The sequence below is a fragment of the Musa acuminata genome, chromosome BXJ1-3 (assembly GCF_036884655.1).
Source record: "Musa acuminata AAA Group cultivar baxijiao chromosome BXJ1-3, Cavendish_Baxijiao_AAA, whole genome shotgun sequence".
Classification (NCBI taxonomy): Eukaryota; Viridiplantae; Streptophyta; class Magnoliopsida; order Zingiberales; family Musaceae; genus Musa; species Musa acuminata.
Window position 1 is genome coordinate 8,481,009 of NC_088329.1, and position 17,814 is coordinate 8,498,822.

Below are 17,814 nucleotides of genomic sequence, written 5' to 3' on the forward strand. Positions count from 1 at the left end.
AAATCCCTTTTTTAAGACCTAATTCAGGCACGTCTTCCCTCTTTATTCCCCAACCGCAACGCGTCTCATTCCTTCTCATCAATCGGAAGTCTCCTCGCCCGGAGAAAGAAAGCATCAAAGTCTACCCCTCTCTCTCTCTCTTCTCTCTCCGTCTGTCTCCCCCATGGATCTATTCAAACCCTATTTACACCATGAATCTTTCGAGAGGGTTTCGCCAGAGGCCAAACCCGATCAAGAAAGAGCTCATCAACAGGTGCGCGATTCTTCTTCTTCCTCCGCGATCATCGCTGCGTTGCTTTTGGCTAATTTGATCCATCTTTTTCCGATCGTCAATGCATGTAATCCATGGAATATCTCGATGAATTCTTTAAATCTTTTGAATTAATTGTGTGAAATACCAGTCGATCGCGAGATCTATCGGATCAGGGCTTTGCTTTGCGTTGCTTTTACTTAGTAATTTAGGGATATACCATCGCGGAATTCGATCCCTCTGTCCAGATGAATCCTCAGCATGGGATGATCCGGTTCTTGTTTTTGCAGATTTTTCTGTATCATCTTCCGATGGACAGATGGATTATTGTTTCCCTCGAAAGAACCAACTGGATTCACAGAAATGCTTGACCATCTTTGTGTTGGTCCAAGTTTAACATAATGAAACTGAAATTTCCATTACTATTGCTGATAGTGGCTGGTAAGATTATCTGCTTATACTACTTTCTTCATCAGTTTATTCTTCTCTCTTTTGTCTGTTGTTTGTATCGCCGGTCCAATCACATGTTGATAGATGTGAATCCTCGAAATACATGTCAATATGCTAATGATGAGCTTCGTCTGTTATAGACCTTAGTCAGTTGCAGTCATTCACGAGAGAGCAAGAGAGAAGAATCGAATCAATTAAATCCCTTCTCTATTTCTTATTTGCGTATGCTTTCTCGTCAGTGATGTTATTGTAGTTCAGTAGGAAGCTTACCGAATTATATGACTTGCTTGGTCATTATAGTTCCTTTTGCTTTGTGTTGGTTAAAGAAGAATTTGATTGTCTAATTCAGCCAACCTTGGTTCGATTCCAAGTTTGTCACAAGGATGTTGTAAAAATTAAGGAGTGTGATTTAGGATTCGATTGTCTAAGATGTCTAAGATTCGAAGCCAACCTTGGTTCGAGTACAAGTCTGTCGTATACTTGGTGTCGGGAGATAAATGGATCCAGCAAAGGATGTTGTAAAAAAATTACATTGGGCACATGCCAGACAAAGGTTAAGAAGCGTGATTTTGGATTCGATTGTCCAAGATGTCCAAGATTCGGAGCCATCCTTGGTTTGATTACAAGTTTGTTGCATACTTGGTGTCGGGAGATTAATGGATCCAACAAAGGATGTTGTAAAAAAAATTACGTCGGGTACATGCCTGACAAAGGTTAAAAAGCATGATTTAGGATTCGAAGGATTCTAGGTGAGATAGCACTTGAATCGTAACTTGGTAATCATTGTGGGAGCGGTTTCACAACATTGCCAGACATTAACTGGCATGATTAGTCACATAAACTATCAGGCATTGCGGTTGGCACCATCGTATCGATTGCATGAGTCACTCATCTTACATGTCAAGTTGACGAGGCATCGGAGTAGGATATGACATCAGTTGTCCACGTGTCACACCCACTTACAAATGTTGATGATGAAGCCCTCTAGTTCTTGTTGTAGTATGTATGGGAAAGATATATATCGGTAACAAGGATGCAAGGCGATCAGTCAGCGAATGGATGGATCCTAAAAAGCATGTATTAACGTTTTCGTGGACTTTGTCGAGCTATTATGTTACCGAAGTGCATTTTCTATCATCTCTTATCTTTCAAAAGCATATATTAACATTTTCATGGACTTCGTCGAGCTATTATGTTACTGAGGTGCATTTTCTATCATCTCTTATCTTTACATCTGTGGCCTTCATTTGGTTTAGACATTTTTTAACTTGCAACTTCAATGTGTGTGGTTGTGCTTAGTTTCTTCCGTGCTTTGAGTGGATTAATTAGCTATTAGAGTTTTGTATTTGAAGTTTTTCATGATAGCGATGAATTTTGGAATCTCGATGATGTGAAGTCTATAGTATTATTGTTGAAAGAGAAAGAGATAAAACAGCATGGACTTTCCATCGATAATCACTTGAATGTATAACTCTACTTATACGAGCATCTGAATAATTCTACTTTTTCACAAACACATGCATACTTTATATCACAGAAGAACAGTTTGTTTCTCGACTTTATTTAATTTGACTGCTCGATGATTTAATTTTTTGACAGACATCCACACGTTCTCCATGATTCATGAAGCTGTCAGTTCAATATATGGCAACTGCGGTTTCTAAAAGCATCCATGACACGGTCAATATCGTGTAATCTTGATACATAAATACATAATGCAGAATGCATTTTAGTTCTCACTAGAAATTGAAAGCAAGTACACAGCACTGTTGTCAGAGCATTTGCAAACTTTGCAGGTTTCGCGAAAACATCCTCTTCCAGTGTTTTTTTTGTAGTACAAGCATTTGCTGAAATGACTGTTTTTTTTTTTTTTTTGGTATGATACCAGATTTGAGATTTACAATTCAGTTTAGTGCATTATTGCAACTTCTGATACCTTTTCAATAACCTCATGAATGTGTAGGTTTTGGTCGGTGGTCAATGATCATGGATCGTCAGCAATAGCGTGGTCGATTTTGTCAAGTCAAAATGCCGCTGCCGGAAGGAGTTCCCCATTTCCCACCGATGTAGAGATGCAGCTACTTTTGACGGAACATTTTATCCCTTGTTGTGGTAGGAGTTGGAAAGTAAGTCTCAGAAAACCGTACAAGCTTCTCTTCTTTTTTGATCCGCAAGATGAGCAACATATATATCATCAAAATGTGAGAGGACTATCAGATACAAACTCCTCTCTTCCCAAGTGCTTTATCATATGGGCCATACCTTACCGGGGAGCCACGAGGCTACCGTCACCTATTGTATCTATATTTTATCCCAAAAGAAAAAGAAAATATTGATTCTCGTGAATAATTAATTGCTACCATAACTGAGGATGCATTTGTGCAACTACATCAATGCTAAAACATGGCAACCGTTCTAAGCATTTACAAAGTTACAAAGCTATAAATAAAACAATATTAGGAAGCACAGTTCCTCGGCATATTTCCCTCAGAGATGGCCAAAAGAATATGCGCTTCTTCTTCGGCGTAGGAAGCAAATTTGCCTTTAGTACAGCCATGGGGCAGGCGTCTAAAGGCAGCGGGAGAGATACAGTTACGTGTCATCATTGTCGCCGTGATGCTGGTAGCCAGATGCGACACCATCCCCGATCAAATGATGGCCATCCGAGTCTTCTCCACCTTCACCTGTAATCATGTCGTCCTCATGATGATTAGCTCTGTGCTGCTTCCCACCGTACTGCTCATTTCTCCATTCCCCATCTCGCTCCATGTACTGCTCATGTGAAAACTGGTGCTCGTCGTCTTCTGCCACAACAAAAGAAAGCATGTTTGTCCCACAAATAAGGTTTTTAGACTAGTAACATTTCAGCATGGTTGTAGATGGCAACTTGTCAAGAGTCGCTGCTGTCAAGTGTTGATACATACAGATATCAAAAGCACCTGGATCTCCTAGAACCACCAAAAACAACATGCAGTGGAAGTTTCGTGTGTACTATCTTCGATTTAGTAATTGGGAGTACGCCAAAGAAAGGAAAAGAATTAACTACCGATACCAATAATCTTGTTATGCTTTACATGTAATCAGTAAGCAATCGATACCAATTTCTATAACCAGCCTATTGAATGAATACATATCTCAACCAGACCAACTGGTTCTGCTTTACTGTATGTGGAAAGCTTTAGAAACACAAAAGATTATCATTAACTGCATATAATAAAATAGGTTTAGATGCATAAGGATCTCATTCAGAACTTAAAAAAAGAATAATGGGTTTACGCATAATTACCTCTTTCGCCGTCGGATGCATCGGCAAGTCTTGCAATTGCATCGATTAGTGATTGTTCATGGTCCTGCAAACATGAGTACCTCAATTTTTATCCATAAAAACACATAGCTGCTGAGTACTGAAAGTTGGCATAGTTTTCGTACTTTCAACACTTTTTTTGCTTTCTCAATCTGAAGAGGATCAGGATGGCTCGCGCCAAAAACCTTCTCCACCTAATTGGAACAGGAAACAGAAGATTCTGTTACATGAGAAAAAAACACTGACCGACTGTTAAACCACGTTCACTAAACTTTTAAGAAAACATACTTCCTTTATGAGAGTCTCAGTGTGAAGTATCTCAATGTCGCCAGTGTTCTTCTTGCTGACGCCATTTTGAGACGTCGGAAAATCTTTCTTAGGCTGATTCTTGATAGTTTCTCTTCCCCTTCCGGCACCTGGAATGGCGTCGCCACGGCCAGTGGATTTCTTGATCTTGCGACCTGGTGCACCTTGCCCAGGCTGATAATTAATATCTGGGTCCTCACCCTCCCATCTTATATCTTCAGGGGAAATCTGCAATCGGGTAAGCCCCAAAATTAAAAGTTGAAGCATTGATGAAATCAAAATTAGCAAGCTCATAAATTTTTCGTTGGTTTTGATTTTTTTTATAAATATAATGATTCTCATGTTGAACAATATACATACTTTTTGTTGTAAATCTTCGTTTTTACCATCACATTGGAAGGATACCTTCTGAGTTAAGTGTGTTGAAGTGAACCACAGGCTAGCAGAATAATTTTGGGCTAAAGCAAAATCCTATCTTTACTTCATTTATGTAAATGTGGAAGTGCACAACTAACAACTAAATAGATGAAAGAAATAAAAGATACAATAAAGAGAAAATGTACTTCTTTGAGTCCATTACATTCAATTACCCTAGGAAAATGAACCTCAAACAACAACATCCTTCTGTTCTAATTCTGGCAAACTTCGGCATCACGAACTCAAAAGAAAAATAATTGTCTAATAAAATTTCCATCTTATTCTAGGGGCTCTTGGGCTTTCTGCATAGTTTCAAACTCTACCTGACCTTATTTAAGTTGAATTAGGCTTACAAACCAAGAGATGGCAGCTATAGGTACTCTATCAGTAAGTTACGAAAAAATGTGTAAGATAATGCAAGGTAAACAAACTCAAGAAATACGACAATAATAGCTACAATCATACAGTCAATGTCTTGAAGAAGAATAACAGATTAGCCGATCATCCCTAATCAATCCAATGGTCGCTGACTCACCACAAATTTGACAAACAAAGATAACCAGTAAATATCACCAAATATTTTGGACATCTTCAATATAACTAATAAGCATAGAATGCAGAGAGTGCTTTGGCTAGCAATGCATTATGACAAGTCCTAAAACGTCAATCCATTTTTTCACGCATCTGCTCATAATGGTGGATCACCACAAATTTTCAACTTAGAGCATAATGTGAACATTAGACATATGCAATGACCAAGCTAACATAAGAGGTAAAATTCCAATGCTATAACTGCCATCAGCACAGCATGTACATACTTTTTGCAAAAATAAGAAGAAAACACTTCATTTCTGATCACTTAAAGAACCAAAGTAGCTGTGGCATCATAAAAGCAATCAACTTACCTCTTTTAAATTGACCCATTCCCACGTCTCGTTGTTTGTGCCCTTATCATAGACCAGAGCATGCAGACCCTGTGAAATGCTGATAATCAGAAATTTCTAACTGCCAATGCACTCGCAAAAACAATAAAGACATAGAAAAACTTAACAAGCTTACTTCGACCGGATTATAATCAGTGATGACGGCTTCATAAAAGTGATTATCTGCGGGCCACCTAGTCATGACTATTCGCCCAATTAGTGGATCATATGGTGCTTTTTTAGCTGGTTCGACTATAACAGGAGCACCAGAAGAGTTCCTATTTGCAATTAGGCCCCTTCCACTAGGACCTGCAGAAGAATACTGCATGGACTTCATCGAAGATGCACTGGGCAATCCCTGACCCTGCAATTTAAGTATAAATTTAACAGATGGCATATGACAACTGTAAGAATATTCAAATAATATACGGGATTAAGAAACAAATATTTTACGTACATTTTCAACATCCTAACCACTCACCGATTTAGGTTTTTTGCCCTTCGCTCCTGTTGCAGCTACCCTTTTTGCAGCCGATAACGACGGCTGCATGGAAGATGCAATAGGTTGTGAGTACAGACCAGGAGATGGTGCATCCAAAGACAAAGAACGTGCTGGCTGTGACGTTCTTTGCCGCTTCCGAGAAGCTGAGATGGTGGGGCTTGGTGCTTGCCTGCCACCATCTGGTTGAACATTATTAAGCACTCCAGATTGGAGCCCACCTGCTTGCCTCCATTCCCTATTTAAGAAATAGTTCACAAGAGCAACTTATAGCTGGAAAAGGAACGAAGCCAAAAACATAACTTCAACCAAAAATTTCAGATATATGTTCCTTAACAAACCTTATCCTTCGAATTATGTCATCAGCATTGACCCTACTTAATAGTTCTCTGTGTTCCTCATCTGACACTCTCAGCTCCTTTCTAAGTTCAGTTATTAGACTTTCTTTCTCCTGAATGTATTTGTTCCATCATGAAGCCAACTTGTAACTAAGATTTGCATGTAAAAAGCAAAAGAAATCAACAATAATAAGGTCAGTTATGGTCAATTTATGGATACCCAAGTAATGGCATCAGATTGAGCCTTAAATGCTCGAAGAATTGAACTGTATGCTTCTTGCTCGATTCGATGTATCTGAAACTCCATATCATTCTGCATCCTAGCATAGGGAATAGCACCAACAATATTTCTTCCATTACCAGTCACATGTCCTCTTATGCCCCTGTTCTGATGAGTTGGTGGAAGATCATCATCAGTTCCTGCAGCCAAATAGCAACGACAAAATCAGTAGCATCAGCTTCCATGCATCCTATCACAAAGGAGATGTGTAAAAGAAGCTGAGCAAATATGTTGCACAGTGAATGGCTTTGGAAGGTCTGTGAATACTCATGCATTTAGTTGGCGTCTTGGCGAAAAAAGTGCAAAATGGTGGCATTTAAATTAAGCTGGTAAAAACAAAGTTGGCATACCAAGGCTACTTATTTGCAACTGATCAAACCTTCTTCATGACAAATAACATATACATTAATGTCCACACCAACAGTTGAAGTTTCGCATCATCTAGACCTCCATCCTGCTTGAGGAGCTGATGACTACTACACCCCAAATTTCCTGAGATTAATCAACAAATACTAGACGAAGAAAAAGATACATGCAATCGGGCAGTGGTAGACTTAAGTTCCATTACTAAAGCTTCCAATTACAGTGGTAGGCTGATATTCAAATTGTAGCCGCATCATAAATAATTGTTGGATCTTATAAGAAATATGCACAAAATCAGAAAAAATATGTCATATGCCTTGCTGCTTCCACAATAACTGAATCTTTCATCTAAGCCTTTCTCATCATCAAAGGCATCACTCTGAAGTTCTTATTTATCATATGCTTACATCCTCGTCTTGCCAACAAAGTGCAAACAGAGGAAAGAGTGTAAAGCCAATGTTTGCAAGTAAGCCAATTAAATATATGGATTATTGCACTTGAGGGTAGCTTGGGCTCAAGACCAGGTTGCAAGTTCAAGTTTGGTTCCTCTTAACATTTATGCAAGCTTAAACTGAGCTGCTATCTACCCAACAAAATTTAAATTAAATTTACAAGCAAGCTGGATCAAACTTGGCCCATCTATCACCCATATTTTAGCTTCTTCTTGCAATTTACTAGAAGACATAAACAAGTCTAGACTGAAGGATACTTAACTATTATCAAAACAAATTCAAGAAGTCCATCGAAGACTGTGTTTGTTAGGGACACAATCATCTAATGTGAAATCTCAAAATACAAGGCTCATCATATTAGAGCAGTAAAAAAGCTTGCAAGGGCCAAAAATAAACATAAAAGCAATTTTAAGTCTTACAAACAACAATTCTGCTGTACAAATTATGCAATATCCAGACTCCATGAAACAAGCATCAATGTGTACATCCAAAATTAGCAACAAATGGCCATCAGTTTCCTCTAGAATCAGGACTAGAAACCTGGAGAAAACTAGAATCCTGCACTGAAACCAAAATATTTTAACAGAAATAACTGAATGCAAAATGAATATAGTAATTATTTATAGCTCTTGCGCTCTCAGCATGACATTTGAGTCCGGCGATCTTTAACACTTGCTGTAACCAAATTATAATCAGAAGTTGACATGATCACATAATGAAAGAGTTAAATAAAATTTCCAGACACTTCCAATCAACTCTTGAATTTGACATGCATGTTCTAACTGTACTCATCTGTCTATATCCTACAGAATCAAATGTAGCTTTTCTGTCATTGAACCAATTACTGAATTCAACATGCGAATGAAAAGTACAAGATGCAGCATGGCAATTCATGCTGCTGCATATCTTACACAACAGCCCTAACTTTGATATCTTCAACAACTTCATATATTACGAGTCTTTTAATGCAAAAGAAAAACATCTTCTACACCCAATAAGAATCTCAAACCCCTGCGTAAACAGATGTTCAAAGAAACGGAACGCTGACCTAGGAAGTACATGCTGAAAAACGAAGTTTACAGTTCCGTTCTACGACACGACCCAAGTATTTGCCGCATATCAAACTCAAAACCCTAATTCTCCAACCTAGCGTTTCTCTTAGCAAACAGAGCTGATCCACGGAGTTGCAGCACCACCACTTCGTTAACAGCGATATCGCACAAAGAGAGCCAACGATTTTTAACGCAAATACAAAACCCTAAATCACGAATCGGATCAAGAATGCCAAGTAACGCTCACCGCTGCTATCGGATGGATCGAACGCCATGATGTCGGTCTTCTCGGAACCAAATCCTCCACCGCGTGAACCCTAACGACTGCAATCACGTCGGAATGGAAGAGAGACCAAGAACCAATTTCCTGCGGAGAAAAGAGAGAACCGCCGCCTCTAAATCGATTTCCCTCCGCTCTTCACGAGAAGACGAGCATAAGAACGCGAATTCGATCGAAATTCCGAATCGAGCGAGAAGTAATTAGGGATGCGAGAGGAGGGGGGTCGAGAGGGATCGGAGGCGAGGGGAAGGCAGAGGAGGCGACGGGAAGCAAAGAGGGGGGGGGGGGGGAGGGAGGGTTCGAAACGGAATTCCGTAAAAAGGCGGATTCCAACGCTTTATATGAGAGGATGCGTATATTTTTTGAGTCCCGTCATACGCGAGGGCGGGGATTACGGGTAATGGATGGGGATATCGCTAACGAGCCGGATTTCACTTAAGATCAGAATCCGAATGAGATTCCAGTGAGTTAGCGTTGTTTCTGCTTTTACGTATTTATCCTTGCACGGTTCGAAAACATCGTACGTGCCCTTACGAATGGATCGTCTCCATTAACTTCCGTTCTAAACATGAGAAACATCGACTAATTTGAATTAAGAAACATAACAAATATTTAAAAATACAGTAATGATGAATACAACATTAATTGATAAGTAAAAAGTGATAATTAAAATCACGCTATTGATGTAATATTGACAAGTATAATTTAGAGTCACGAAATGCATAAAAAATAATATTTTATTTTAATAATCTCTTGATTCGTGATATTTTTCTTTGTTGACTTCATTATGAATCCCCCGAGTTTTTTTTCGTTTAATATGATTTTTTTTTCTTACAAATTAAGTATTTTATTTGAACATTTTGACTTTTGACTTATTATTCGCATTGCTCATAATCATTTTTATGCCAGATTTTTTTTCCTATTTGAATGAATTTCTTTTTGTTACTTAACATGGAATAAGGAAAAAATTGTGTTATTATTTTTTCCCTATTGATTTGATTTTTTTGAGTTAATATTTCTAAACTCTCATGAATATTGATAATTAGATTTACGAGAAGATTATTATGAGTATAGACTTTGGGAAGTGACAATAAGCCATGAATTCTGATATAGATTTTATATAATCCAACAAGGTTTGAAACCTAATTGATGCATCTGAGGGTATTGTACCCATCGATTGCAAATGGATCTTCAAGAAGAAAATTAAAGTAGATGGAAAGGTATAGACCTATAAAGCAAGGCTAGTGACTGAAGGTTATCGTCAAAGCCAATGTGTTGATTATGACAAAACATTCTCATCCATAATAATGTTAAAATTAATATGAATTCTATCGATTATTGCAGTACACTATGATTATGAGATTTAATAGATAGACGTGAAAATCGTATTATTCAATGATAATTTCGATGAGAAGATGTATATGATATAACCTAATAGATTCGTGTCCAAGGATTATTCAAATAAGATGGGTAGGTTGCTTATGTCCATTTATGGACTAAAGCAAACTTCTCGAAATTAGAATATAAGATTTGACGAGATAAACAGATCTTATGACTTCGTTAAGAATGAAATAGCATTGTATACATAAAGGTAAGTGAGTCTAGTTTTCTTTTTTTTCTTATATTTTTGAGTTATTTTTCTCCTACTCCTCCTTAGACATTTCTCTCTTCCTTTCTTCCCATTTTATCCCTTATTTATTAAAAAATACTTTTAAATTTTTAAAAATAATACTTCTAAATTCTTCAAAAATATAAAAGGTTTATAAAAAAGTATTATGATAAGATATGTGGATACAAGTGTTCAAGTTAAAAATATTTTAGACAAGGTTACCTAAATACACTCTATTTTAAACTCAACTACAAATCTGATTGTAGAATGAGTGTATTTTAATTTCTTTTTAGTATATTTGGTCAATTTTTGTCGAACAACCTCAAGATTTCATAATTCTACTGTAATATGAATCTATAAAATATTTTAATGTACTTTATTTTTTGATAAATTTAATATAATTAATTATAATTTGATATGTTTTTATAAACAAGTGTAATTTTAATTTATTCTTGGAGTGTAATGGAGTCAACTTCAATCAAATATATCAAACTTTTATAATTTTATTAGAATGTAATGGAGTTAGGATAATTAAATATATAATTTGATGTATTTATAGTTATTTTTTTGAATGGGTGTAATAACGAGTTAACCTTAATCAAACTATCTCAAACTTTCGTAATTCTTCCAAATCATGATTCCAACAAAAACTATATATTTTTATTTTATAAAAATTAAGATAATTAATTATCAAAGTTGACACGTTTTTACTTTATTTTGTGAACTAATATATTTTTATTTATTTTTGAGTACTAACGATGTTAACTTCCAACAAACGGTCTTAAACTTTCACAACTCCAATAGAACAAAATCATAACAAATATTTTAGTAGAGGGTTTTTTTTAATAAAATAATTAATAAAAAATTAATAATCAAATTTGATATATTTTGAGATATATTATTTTCGAGTGTAACAGATCAACTTCGACAAAAGCATCTCGAACTTTTACAACTCCACTCGAACATGATTATAATAATAACTATATTAATTTTTTATTTTATTATGAATTTAGGACCATAATTCGATGTTAGAATAATGTTGTGACTAATTAATTTTCCCTTGTTCTCCTTAATTCGATATTTCGAGTCACATGGTGGAACAGTTTAAGCCATCGTTGTTCTTGGGGAACCCTCTTGCGATTAATTATTTTTCCCTGTTTTTTTCCCCTTTAATTCCTCGTTGCCAATATGTGTGATCGTGAGACGGCAAGAGCACGTGCGGGCCGAGGCTCGGTTCGCCCGTGCGAGCGCCAGCTCGTGAGCTTTGACCACCGCAGCAACGATTACTCTGCTCCCCTCTCGCATCGCACGAGACGCCGACTCCTACAAAAGGGGCGGAGTCTTCACACCCCAACGGGGCCATGCTGCTCTGCCATCTCGCCTTTCTACCCCTCGTTCGTCACGTTCCTCCTCTCGCCGCCTTTCCCAAGACCTTCTTCTCCAGCCCAATCTCTCGATCCGCTCTTCGCTGGGGCTGGTACCTGAATCGGCGGCCGTTGGAGCGACGGGGTTCTCGGAGACCCGATCGACAGATCGGAGGATCACGAAGCCATTCCATGGAGTCCAAGACGGAGGCGCGGGATCCGGCGGCGGAATCTCGGGCCGCGCTCGCCGATGGCGGAAAGGGCGTGCGGTTGAAGCTCGAGGAGTTTAATTGGGACCACTCCTTCGTGCGGGAGCTGCCTGGTGATCCAAGATCCGATACGATCCCTCGCCAGGTACTTCTTCTTCCTTTCTTACACTGATTGTTTTAGGACTCACTCGCTATTGTCTCCGAATGTTCTTCTTATTGTTTTTAGTGTATTGATCAATTTCAACTTATTTGCGGGAATAATTCATGAAAAATATTACCCTTTGATCGCAACGCCGACCTATTGGGTTTGGATCTTGCTTCTCGATCAAGATCGACACTTAGACGAATAGAGTCGTGGTCCTAATTCATCTAAGAAGAACCGTCTTTTAAGATGTGTCAGTGTCTGGAGCGTGGATGTTTTTACTTATTTCATTTGCAGGACGTGTTTACTCCTGCAATTTCCACCACACATTTTATTTTCCATGTAACAAAATTAGCCATCCTGTCTCCGCTTTGTATATGTGCAGAAGTTATAATTTCTTTTGTTGGTTTATCTTATGCAACATGTAAATAAGAAGCATACACAAATCAAGGACATATTTGAATTTCTTAGCGCCTTAAGCTTAATCTATGTTTGGCTGCAATCGATCCGGTATCTTGTGCTATCGTTCTGCCTTTCTTGCCCATGTTCTTCGTCGCTGTCCGGTCTGGATAAAGCATCCAGGAGAAATTGTTTCATTTCCTTGATTGTTTGCTTTCTAGGTCTCCTAAGCCCCAGTCTAGTTTCTAAACTTTCTATAGTACTTATGAAAGCCATCATGTTGGATTTTAATAAGCTTGAATTGAAGACTTCCGCATAACTAAAATAAGCTGAAAGTCCTCTAATGGATATTTTCTTGCTGTATCAGCAGAGATACATTGATTTTACAAAGTTTTGTGCTCTCTGTTTGTCAGCTACCTAATTGGCATTGAGAAAGATTTAATGAGACATACACACATGGGTTGTTGTTTGAAGATCTTTGCATAATGAGTATTATTTTGAAAGAATATCTGGTAGTGGAGTGGTAATTCTTGTTGACTATAATATTATCCACCTTCTGTTCAAAAACACATCTCAGAGTTACCGATCTTCCAACTGGTATAATTAATAATATAATTTGGTTTCCTGTAGTTAGCTTTCTTTTAAACATAATTGCATATGTTTGACCAACAATAAGTTTCTGTTTGCAGCTAATATTTGAACTTTAGAAAATAGCTGATCTGTTTTCAAATGGTTTTCAGGTGCTTCATGCATGTTACAGTAAAGTATCTCCATCTGCTGAAGTGGAAAGTCCTGAGCTTGTAGCTTGGTCAGAATCAGTTGCTGAATTGCTTGATTTGGATCCAAAAGAGTGGGCATCTTGACTAGCTCTGTTCTACAGCTGTTTAAATTCTAAAATATGTAAAATTTTCAGCTAAGTAATCAACATTTTTCACCAATTAGATAAATTATTGCTCAAATCTAGACTTTTCTCTAAAACCTGCATAATCACACGTTCGTTTCATGTTACATTAACTATTTGGCAATTCAAGTGTCATGTCTTGCATCTTCGGTTGGTTTGCAATAATATGACTTGACGTACAAGTTTCCCCAGGAATCAAATACCTATTCATCTGTTCTCATTCCCCAGTACCTGGATCACATCATCCATACTACATTGTAGTTGCCTGAATCTATTGCCTAAAGCATATATAAGAATATTTTGACTCGTAAGATTTATTTTTCATCTTCAATTATTTAAAGACACTTGGGAATCTTGGATAGTTCCATTTTTAGATGGCTTTGCATGGATTTGTTGACTAGTTCTCTCGGGTAATATGTTATTTCAATGGAGCTCTATTTTGACTCTACCCTCATGTATGGTTACAGATTTGAGCGGCCTGATTTCCCTTTAATATTCTCTGGAGCATTACCTCTAAAGGGAGGGTTAGTATTAAATGATAAACTTTGGTCGTGTACCTTTCTCTCAGCTTCAACTGTGATGATGATCTAAATTATTATCTTTTGTAGGTTACCTTATGCACAGTGCTATGGGGGTCACCAATTTGGTGTGTGGGCTGGTCAGCTAGGGGATGGACGCGCAATTACACTTGGTGAACTTCTAAATTCTCGAGGCGAAAGATGGGAATTGCAGCTTAAGGGTGCTGGGAAGACTCCTTATAGCCGATTTGCAGATGGTCTGGCAGTCCTTCGTAGCAGCATTCGTGAATTTCTTTGCAGTGAGGCAATGATTGGACTAGGAATTCCCACTACTCGTGCACTCTCTCTTGTTACCACTGGCAAATTTGTTAGTCGAGACATGTTTTACGAGTATGTTACTGTTGAACATTTTTATGGCTACTTTTTCCTCTGTACATCTAACAAATGGCAGCACTACACACATTTCATGAAGGGGTTATAGCACAGTTGATACTATTTAGAATCACAGGGTAGTGATCCCAGGTCAATAGACTATTACTTCATAGTAGCACAAATCAGAAGACAGTTACATCTTTGGGCATATCCTTCCAAACGGATCTGTTTTTTCCTGTCATCTTTTTTTTTTTTTAATATGAGGTACGTGATGGTAGCATTTTTTACTTATGAAAGTTCACAGAAGAGCACAATGCATAGACAGAATATTCGGGTTTTGTTACTTTAAAGACTTCGGGTCCTCTCATATAAACCTCGTGATTCTACTTGTGTGTTTTAAATATCCATATTTTATCTTAAATTCTTAGCTTTTCTCTGTTATGTTATCATCCTTATATATGCTCATGGGCCTTGCAGCGGCAATCCTAAGGATGAACCTGGTGCAATTGTTTGCCGTGTTGCTCAGTCCTTCTTGCGTTTTGGTTCATATCAAATTCATGCCTCTAGGGGAAAAGAAGACCTTGATCTTGTTCGAACTTTGGCAGATTACACAATTTGCCATCATTTTCCCCATATTGAGAAAATGAGCAAAAGTGATGACTTGTCTTTTGAGGTCGGTGTCGAGGGCTCTTTGATAGTGGATCTGACATCTAACAAGTATGCAGGTAATGTTCTTCATATGTGCATCTGCTAAGGTTGATCTCTAAATCTGTCAAATATTGTATGCTATGAATAAAAATGTCAATATTTTCTGGAAATACTTAAATATTTGACCGTCTGTTTTTTGCATGGATCTTATCAGCTTGGTCAGTCGAGGTTGCTGAGCGCACTGCTTCCTTGATTGCCAGTTGGCAAGGAGTTGGCTTCACCCATGGTGTTCTGAACACCGATAACATGAGTGTGTTGGGTCTGACCATTGACTACGGGCCTTTTGGTTTTCTGGATGCATTTGATCCAAGTTATACTCCAAATACTACAGACCTTCCTGGGAGGAGGTACTGTTTTGCAAACCAGCCTGATATTGGCTTGTGGAATATTGCACAATTTACTGCAACCTTATCGGCTGCACAATTGATCAGCAAAGAGGAGGCAAACTATGCTATGGAAAGGTAATTTTTTTAGTTTATGATGATATTATATTTTGAAAAATGTGGTTGATTATGTTTTGAAAAACATGTAGTTTGATTGTTGACATTAGGCTGTTCATCTTTTTTGCAGATATGGAGACAAATTCATGGACGAATACCAGTCCATAATGACCAGGAAACTAGGTTTATCCAAATACAATAAACAACTTATAAGTACCCTTCTCAACAACATGGCTGTTGACAAAGTTGATTACACAAACTTCTTTCGGTTGCTTTCAAATATAAAAGCGGACACTGGTACTCCCAAAAATGAGCTCCTCGTCCCTCTTAAAGCTGCTTTGTTGGACATTGGCCAGGAGCGGAAGGAGGCATGGACCACTTGGGTGCAAACCTATATTGAAGAGGTATGATTTTCATTTGGTTGATACATTTACTCTGATTTTTCATAGTAGCACATGTCCATGTCATCCTCGTCCTCTTTTTTCTTTTTGGTCTTCTGACTTCAGGTTCAAAAGAATGAAGTCCTAACCCGCTTAGCCTAGGAATTTAATTCAACAGTTCAGCTTATTAGTTATAGATTGGGGGCAAGAATGGTTGGTAACATTCAATTATAGTATAAAGGTGAGTAACCAAGGGTAGACTAGGGGAAGTGGTGATGGTGAGTGGAGGATACAGCAAGAATCTCAACAAGGAGCAAGGTGGAAGTTTTAAGATAAGCATGGCAACGTATGTTGAAATCAAATGGCATGTGGATTTTATGAGGTATTTAAGGACATAGCAATGCATCCCATGCGGAAAGAGGAGTTGCCAAATTTAAGTTTTGCAGCTAGGCAAGTTATTTCTCTTCACTTCACGATTTGAATGTATGATGGAGTGGAGGAAAGAAGTGCATGAGTCTTCCTAAAGAACATTGCAAATATGCTTTGATGATTGCATATGGTAACAAAGAAGTGAATCTGGCAAAAACATGGCAAGAAATGTGTATTTGTTATGCATATAGGAACTTCCTTCAGTCTGATGGTTTTGAGGTTAGCTGTATTCTTTGCTTAAAGCCGATTGTATTAAGTTGCAAGTGAAAACAGACTGAACTTTGTTAGGTTATATATGATAACATAATATTTTGGGGCCCTGCTAGTATTGCATCCCATGGAACCCTTGGGCCCACAGCCAGGCTGGTGCATTGCTTAGTGGTTCGGGCTCTGCATGGGCATCTCTGAAGCTATGAGCATGCTTATTTCACTCTTTCCTGATGGTCGCTTTCTTTCTTCTGAAGTTGGTTGGTAGTGGTACGTCGGACGATGAACGGAAGGCCGCGATGAACTCTGTTAACCCAAAGTACATCCTCCGGAACTATCTGTGCCAAAGCGCCATCGATGCAGCTGAACAAGGCGACTATGGGGAGGTTCGCAGGCTTCTGAAACTCATGGAGCACCCATACGATGATCAACCGGGAATGGAGAAGTACGCACGGTTGCCACCTGCATGGGCTTACAGACCAGGTGTGTGCATGCTATCATGCTCATCTTGAGGATGAATTTGATTGGGCATAACTGCCATATACTCAAACCTGATTGTATATACCATTAAAAAGTTTTACTCCGATAATGTATTATGACGATAGCGCTATCGAATGCATCACCCGTTCTGTTTATTAGTTTACGTTTCTATGCTTAACCAGTGGTTAGTCTGTGTTGTAATCGAAACCTTCCAACCTTTCTCTGGGAAGTGATGCATTAGATAAAAGGGTCGATGTCAATTTCCTGTCATGTTGTGTGTGGTTTATGGATGATATGAATTGCTAACTCGACAGCTCCTTGACAACTTCTTGTCCAAACAGCAGGCTGCAGATCGCCTTTAATCATTCAGTACACTGTAATCCCTCCAGCTGTATGGTTTGATTAGGCTTAGTACGTACTAATTAGCGCATGCCATGTAATTATTTGTTGGTTGCTTACAGGAATCTAACACGCTTCATCACTGGTGATGGTTATGAAAGATGATTCCTATCCCTCTTAGCCCCTGAAGCTTCCCACTAAAAAGATTCTTGATGTGCCTAAAAGTTACATGGGCTACTCCTCCAAAGATCAAATACAAAAGAAAAAGAATCCTCGAAAGATTAAACAAAGAAGAAAAAGAGAATATATACAAATTATTTTAATCATTACCTGTTTAATCTATGCACTAGAATCTTCAAAACATCGTTATAGAACAGCCATAAAATATATATATATATATATA

The 17,814-nt window shown here is 38.0% G+C and overlaps 2 protein-coding genes and 1 long non-coding RNA gene across 8 annotated transcripts; 2 read left to right on the top strand and 1 right to left on the bottom strand.

Annotated features, from left to right (window-relative positions):
* Positions 1-46: 46 nt before the first annotated feature.
* On the top strand, positions 47-3,049 carry LOC135620554 (uncharacterized). Of its 2 annotated transcripts, XR_010489802.1 has the most exons (3): positions 47-253; positions 541-691; positions 2,664-3,049. It is a non-coding gene; the product is annotated as an uncharacterized LOC135620554 (long non-coding RNA). The 2 variants fall into 2 exon arrangements; XR_010489808.1 differs by lacking the exon at positions 541-691.
* LOC103977936 (protein EMSY-LIKE 3) lies at positions 3,033-9,198 on the bottom strand. Of its 5 annotated transcripts, none has more exons than XM_009393600.3 (10): positions 8,882-9,198; positions 6,708-6,907; positions 6,491-6,600; positions 6,132-6,387; positions 5,787-6,014; positions 5,633-5,701; positions 4,293-4,538; positions 4,130-4,198; positions 3,987-4,050; positions 3,033-3,501 (listed from the first exon to the last, which is right to left on the bottom strand). In XM_009393600.3, the coding sequence occupies exons 1-10, from the start codon at positions 8,907-8,909 to the stop codon at positions 3,293-3,295; spliced, it is 1,479 nt and encodes a 492-aa protein (XP_009391875.2). In that variant the 5' UTR covers positions 8,910-9,198; the 3' UTR covers positions 3,033-3,292. The 5 variants fall into 5 exon arrangements, with proteins under 5 accessions (XP_009391875.2, XP_009391874.2, XP_064979458.1 ...); XM_009393599.3 differs by having other exon boundaries at positions 3,033-3,504; XM_065123386.1 differs by lacking the exon at positions 8,882-9,198 and adding an exon at positions 8,002-8,875 and having other exon boundaries at positions 3,033-3,504.
* Positions 9,199-11,765: 2,567 nt separating this feature from the next.
* On the top strand, positions 11,766-17,342 carry LOC135620586 (uncharacterized). The gene is made up of 8 exons (XM_065123390.1): positions 11,766-12,241; positions 13,378-13,487; positions 14,006-14,062; positions 14,147-14,446; positions 14,906-15,153; positions 15,291-15,597; positions 15,707-15,980; positions 16,850-17,342. Exons 1-8 carry the CDS (start codon positions 11,885-11,887, stop codon positions 17,102-17,104), a joined length of 1,908 nt encoding a protein of 635 aa, XP_064979462.1. The 5' UTR covers positions 11,766-11,884; the 3' UTR covers positions 17,105-17,342.
* The last annotated feature ends 472 nt before the right edge of the window (positions 17,343-17,814 follow it).

Bases quoted from the DNA above. Each gene is read 5' to 3' on its own strand.
- LOC103977936 (XM_009393599.3), bottom strand. From the start codon at position 8,909: ATGGCGTTCGATCCATCCGATAGCAGCG. The intron at 6,908-8,881 runs GTGAGCGTTACT...ATTTGGCTGCAG, and splicing joins CGATCCATCCGATAGCAGCG to GAACTGATGATGATCTTCCA. The intron at 4,199-4,292 runs GTATGTTTTCTT...TGTTCCAATTAG, and splicing joins CTGAGACTCTCATAAAGGAA to GTGGAGAAGGTTTTTGGCGC.
- LOC135620586 (XM_065123390.1), top strand. From the start codon at position 11,885: ATGCTGCTCTGCCATCTCGCCTTTCTACCCCTCGTTCGTCACGTTCCT. The intron at 15,154-15,290 runs GTAATGTTCTTC...GGATCTTATCAG, and splicing joins GACATCTAACAAGTATGCAG to CTTGGTCAGTCGAGGTTGCT. The intron at 15,981-16,849 runs GTATGATTTTCA...TTTCTTCTGAAG, and splicing joins TGCAAACCTATATTGAAGAG to TTGGTTGGTAGTGGTACGTC.